This window comes from Phaseolus vulgaris, chromosome 3 (genome assembly GCF_000499845.2).
Source record: "Phaseolus vulgaris cultivar G19833 chromosome 3, P. vulgaris v2.0, whole genome shotgun sequence".
Taxonomy (NCBI): Eukaryota; Viridiplantae; Streptophyta; class Magnoliopsida; order Fabales; family Fabaceae; genus Phaseolus; species Phaseolus vulgaris.
The window spans coordinates 9,180,019-9,185,710 of NC_023757.2; the positions used below are offsets into that span (position 1 = coordinate 9,180,019).

Here is a 5,692-nt window from a genome sequence, read left to right on the forward strand (position 1 = left end):
TTAAAAGTTAGTTAGCGATAAGATTCATCTCTAATAAGCTTTTGAGAACACAAAATACATAACAAACAATGCACTTCATCCTGCAAAGTGCCAAGCTAAATAAAAATAGTTCTAAATTATTTTCTCTTTATAAAAATCCTCTTGTTTATCATGTGTCTTCTATATTTTTAAAATAATAAATTTATTTACTTTTTACTTTTAGTACTTATTTTATAAAACATTAAAAGAATTGATAAGAGAGGGAATATAACATGACTCTTATTCAGAACAAAAATGAATGGATGATTGACATGATCCTAGAGAAAGAGAACAATGTTTCTTGAAATAAAATAAGGTAGAATCTGCTTCAAGAATTTGCAAAATTTCACGTTTCATGATCATTCTTCCCTCTTGAATCTTCCTCCCCACCCCACTGCTTTATCCTATCTTCAGCAAGCGATGCCTGCCATAATTCACATAACCTTGATCATAAGCATCACCAAAATGGTTTGCATTTACAAGCAATAATACATACACAGTGAATAAAAATATATTACCTCTTTATTCCAGTCAGTTCTGTAGACCATGAAGAATAGAACAGAAGTTTGTAAGACTGTCCCTGACAGCATTCCAGACCAGATACCCTGAAATGACCCGTGATAAAAAATCCATTACTCCATCAAGAACAATAAAAAGGAGAAGTAAATAATGAAAGGAAGGAGAAGAAGAAGACTCACAGGAACACCCATGTCAAGCTTGTAGCCCAAAAGGAGACCTAGAGGAATGCCAAAGAGGTAGTAACAAGCAATATTTACGTATGCAACTGCAGCCTGCCACCCTGCACCAACAGCTACCCCTGAGAGAACTGGCTGCACGTTGTTGATCACAATGCAAAGGGCCAGCAGGGGTGTCAGCTCCACCACCATCTCTCTCACTTCTGAATCATTTGAAAACAAAAAGGGATACTCGTGCCGGAATATTATCAGAACCAGCGACAGCGTCACACCAATCAGAGTCGAAGTAATCACAGCCACAAGAAGTGAAAACTTTGCTGTTCTCGGGTGAGACGCTCCTAATTCATTTGACACCCTTACACTGCAGGTCAGGTATCAATGTTCATCAACCAATTAGCCCAAAAGTTTGTCACGGCTTTCTCTAAAGTTAAAAGGTTTTTTTAGAATAACTCTTAAATCCTAAACCCTAACTATTAAATATATACACATCTGACACTATTTATAATAATAATAAATAAAATATTAATTTATTGAAATAGGAAGTGTATATTTTTACTCTTTAAACTCTCACTCTAGCTATATATATATGGTAGGATTTATATTTAACTAAAATGATGAAATGGTGTAGTTTTAGACTCCATTTACTGAATTTAGTTAAGTTGTCATTAAGTTAATGAGTTTATTTTGAATTTGTCAATCCAATTGATGATGTCAAGGATTTTTATTCCAAGAATTTCACTGTTTGTTAAGAAGTGTCATTCCAACACTAACTTCTTCCTTTTTCTTAATTTTTTTATACTTTTTTTTTGTATAAATTAATTATTTATAAATACATAAAACAAATAAATTTTATTAATTAAAATTTTATGCTTTATATTTAAATTATAAAAAAGTGTTATGTATATTCACATTTTTTTACAATTTTATTATTTTTATGAATAATTAATGATAATTATATATATATATATATATATATATATATATACTTTTATAAAAATAATATTAAAAAGGTTATGTAGCCTTTACTTAAAACACTATATATTTATTTTAAAATAAAAAAGTTATTTAACTGTTTATTTTATTAAATGAATTATTTCTTATTTATTAAAAGATAAAATTGTTCTATTAAAAAGGATATCAACAAAAGTTAATAATCTAACTTTTTATATAATAATATAAATAATAATTTAAGATTAAAAAAAGTTAAAATATTAATCAAGTGAGAATTTTTTTTTCATAATATGGTGGTTAATTTAATTGTAATTTACCCAAATTCATAATTTAAAAAATTGATTGAAATTATTAAATTGATGATAAAATTGCACCAATAAAAATGGTCAGGTGGGTAGAAGCACATGTTGTAATGAAACAAACCTTACGGCTGCGTTCAATCCAAAGGACACCATGATGGTCCATCCCAATATGTTCATGCTGAAAATTCAGTATAAGTCATGTCATTATTTCATCAAAATATAAACAACTTGTGTGGCTCCACCTAGTACAAGACAAAATTCATATTCTTTGAAATCTTAATTAAAGATGACAATGAGCAAAGCAAAGGCAAATATAGCCACAACCACCTTCGTTCCAGTCACATCAAACTTATTAACACATCTTCTTCTTAGTATAAAGATAATTTATTTGGTCCACCTACCATCAAAATCTAATAAATTATAATTCCTGATAATAGGGGAAAGCATGCTGCGACTAATTTTTTTGTCTGAGACAGAACTGTGGTGAGACACAAACCAATATTTAAGGTGTCCAAGTCAAATTAAACGTTTGAAAGTAGCACTCAATGAATGTGCATGCATTATGGATTGGGATCCACTGCACATTCATTTTTAAATCTAGTGCAACTTCAACTTTAAATTTTTAAAGAGTCAAAATACTATCAGTGGAGGAAATCAAGTGGAACAACGCCACTTGGTACCATTTTTTTTAGTCCAAAAGGAGTGGATTCATACTCTCATGTGTTGTAGTTATAGTTATCTACACATATCTGATGAAAAGAAAAGTTTCCCATATATTTATTGGACACGAGGTGCACGGCCTCTAGAGGCATTAATAACAGCACAATATTCATTTTTATTTTTAATTTTACTTTCATAACGTTTACACAGAGAATCAATTACTCACCAGATGGACAGCGCATCAACCGAAACTTCCGCGTTTTTCAGATATCCAGCAAACAGGATCAGCGCCATAAAATACCACACTTCCAGGCTGCGCACATTCAACCAAATTAGCTTCTTCAAAACCAAAACTATTTTAATTAACATCTATTTATCTTCATAACTTCAACATTAAAATATATCTTAAAAACAAAAAACTTATTACTGTAAATTTACTACAAATAATTCTGATATATCTTAAAAAAAATTTAAACTTTAGGAGAGAATGAACATTATATTTAATATAAAGTAATGCGAGGTCCACTACTTGTTTTTTATTTTTATTTAATCTAATTTTTAAATGTCTGTATCATAGAAAAATATAAAGCGTACGACAGAGAAACAGAACAGCCATAGAAGGCGTTACTGTTGACGTAAAAGACAGGAACATAATCCTAAAGTCTGGTCGAGGTGTGAAATGGACATGATATAAGTAAGCAAAATGAAAGAAATGTGAATATAATGATAAGTTTTGCATATAGAACACTACAGGCACAAATTTAAAAGGAGCAATCACTTAGATCGGGTCAAAAGATCCTCCTTAGACAAAATATCTAATTAGTAAAGAAAAGGATAATATGACACTTTAAAAAGTACATTTACTTCATACTTAATTTTAGTTATATATATATATATATATATATAACTTTTATTTTCTTTCTGCTGGCACTCAATTATAGTTACCACTACACCAACCCTTTACAAGTTGACAATATATTAGAAAAGTCTTGTTTAATTTTTACCGATCTCCCTTCTGTTTTTTTTCTTACAAGATCTGTGAAGAAAATGGAAATATTAAAAAATAGTTCACTACAAATATTAATTGTTTTAATTTTTAAAATTAAATAAAACAGTATAACTATAATATAATCCCTTCATTAAGTAATTTTTAAATTATACTTATATATATTTGAATAATTGTGGTGTTTTTCAGTAAAAAATAAATATAAATGAATTAAAAATAGAAAAAGAAAAAAGAAAAGAGGAGAAGGAGAAACCAGAGCATGACAGCAGAGGCAAGAGAGAGGCGAACGAAACCCCAAAGGTTGTGAAAGGCTTTAAGGGAGAAGCCGGACCACGCTTCCCCACAGGTCCCACTCAGTATATACGCAAACTGACCTACGTCGATGAACCACCATGAGGCGTTCAGAACCACGGCGGCGCCCACCAGGCCCCACCCGAGGTGCAGCATGAGAAGCCAGCTGAACACGATGTGCAGCACCAGCGCCGCCGCGGCGATCCACGCCATCACCATGATCCTGCTCTGCGACTGCAGAAATTTCTGCATGGGGTAGTTCATGGCGTAGGCGAACAACTGCGGAATCATCCATATCGCAAACTCCCCGGCCGACGCCGAAATCGCCGCCGTCTGACCTATCGCCCTCAGCAGCGGGCCTGCGAAGATGTAGAGCAGGGTTAGGAGAATGGCCGTGGCGTTCAGAATCACCCACGAGCGCTGCATGTACACGCCCAGCATGTGCACTTGTCCCGCCCCGTATGCTTGCCCACACAGCGTTTCCAACGCGCTTCCCATTCCAAACTGCGTCCAAACTCCATCATTAATTAATTAATCAATGTGCAAATTATCTTTATACACTTTTCCAATTACATTATGAAAAGTTATTACTAAGAAAGGGATTAAAAGATTAATTATGTATAAAGTTTAATAATTCGTTTGTTTTCTATAATTAATAAAGGAATTGTTTTGTTTTATACTTGTAAAACCATTATTGATAGTGTTCATGAATCTGTTCCAATAATGCTAACATTTTTTTTTCCATTTTTGTATTGAGAAGTGCAAAGTTTGGGTTGAACATCATGGTAAAGGATCTTCAAATACTTCATTAGTTTGTAGAATGGTATTCTTAATTTATTTTAGTGTTGAAATGAAGATTGAAAGAAGTCAAAATGATACTATAGAAATTAATATAAAAAATTGTATGTATAAAATCTAAAAGACGATGTTTTCAAGAGATTAAAAGGAATACTAAGTGGTAAATTCTGGAGCAAATCAGTGATTTTTGTTGGTACCGTGATGCCTAGGCAGAAGCCGGCGATGACGGAGTTTTCAACGGAGACGGCGGCGAGGGCGATGGTGCTGACGTGGCCGGAGAAGACTTGGGTGATGGCGCCAAGGGAGTACTGGCAGACGGAGGTGAACATGGCGGGGCCGGCGAGGTACCAGAGCTTCTTCGATTCGACGAGGAACTCTCTGGCGAAGTCGGCGGCGCCGGCGATCGGAGCGATGTCATCGGATTGCGCCGTGAAGACTGCTGAGTCTGGTCGCGGCCTGAGAAGTGGTTGTGTGTGGTGGTCGTTGTCCCCCATGGTGATATGATCTCCCATACAGAGAAGTGAGCGTTGTGGGTGGGAGTGTTTATAAAGAGAGGAGGATGGCGTTGAAAACACCACTTACCTATCCTGTTAGACTACAATATTTTTACGAGCAATCATATGTTGCCATGTTGTTCTTTTTTAGTGATGAAAAAGGATATTTTTATCATTTGATTTATGTAAAATTTGAAATTTTAGGTATAGAAAGAAGGTTGTACAGTGGAATAAGTTTATCATTTTATTATTTTTCTATTTTTACATTCTCCTTCACTAATAAAATACAAAATATTAAAATAATTTCTTAAAAATTAAAAAAATTATAAATTTCTATAAATAATCAAAATATTAATATTTATTGTTAATATTAGGTTGAAGTATGATGTTAAAAAACATTTTTTATTCTGTTTCAGACTCCTCGTGCAACAGATGCAACAAGGAAAAACCAGATAAAAAATACCGACAAAATGAACA

The 5,692-nt window shown here is 33.1% G+C and overlaps 1 protein-coding gene across 1 annotated transcript; it reads right to left on the reverse strand.

Annotated features, from left to right (window-relative positions):
• Positions 1–235: 235 nt before the first annotated feature.
• Positions 236–5,393, reverse strand: LOC137806579 (protein DETOXIFICATION 29). The gene is made up of 7 exons (XM_068606780.1): positions 4,919–5,393; positions 3,886–4,427; positions 2,853–2,939; positions 2,088–2,144; positions 717–1,074; positions 537–623; positions 236–442 (listed from the first exon to the last, which is right to left on the reverse strand). The coding sequence occupies exons 1-7, from the start codon at positions 5,231–5,233 to the stop codon at positions 365–367; spliced, it is 1,524 nt and encodes a 507-aa protein (XP_068462881.1). The 5' UTR covers positions 5,234–5,393; the 3' UTR covers positions 236–364.
• Positions 5,394–5,692: the final 299 nt, after the last annotated feature.

What these genes read in the sequence shown, in the direction of transcription:
- LOC137806579 (XM_068606780.1), bottom strand. Translation starts at nt 5,233, where the DNA reads ATGGGAGATCATATCACCATGGGGGACAACGACCACCACACACAACCA. An exon ending in GTTGATGCGCTGTCCATCTG is followed by an intron (nt 2,145 to 2,852) that starts GTGAGTAATTGA and finishes CTGAATTTTCAG; the next exon opens with CATGAACATATTGGGATGGA. An exon ending in GAACTGACTGGAATAAAGAG is followed by an intron (nt 443 to 536) that starts GTAATATATTTT and finishes GAATTATGGCAG; the next exon opens with GCATCGCTTGCTGAAGATAG.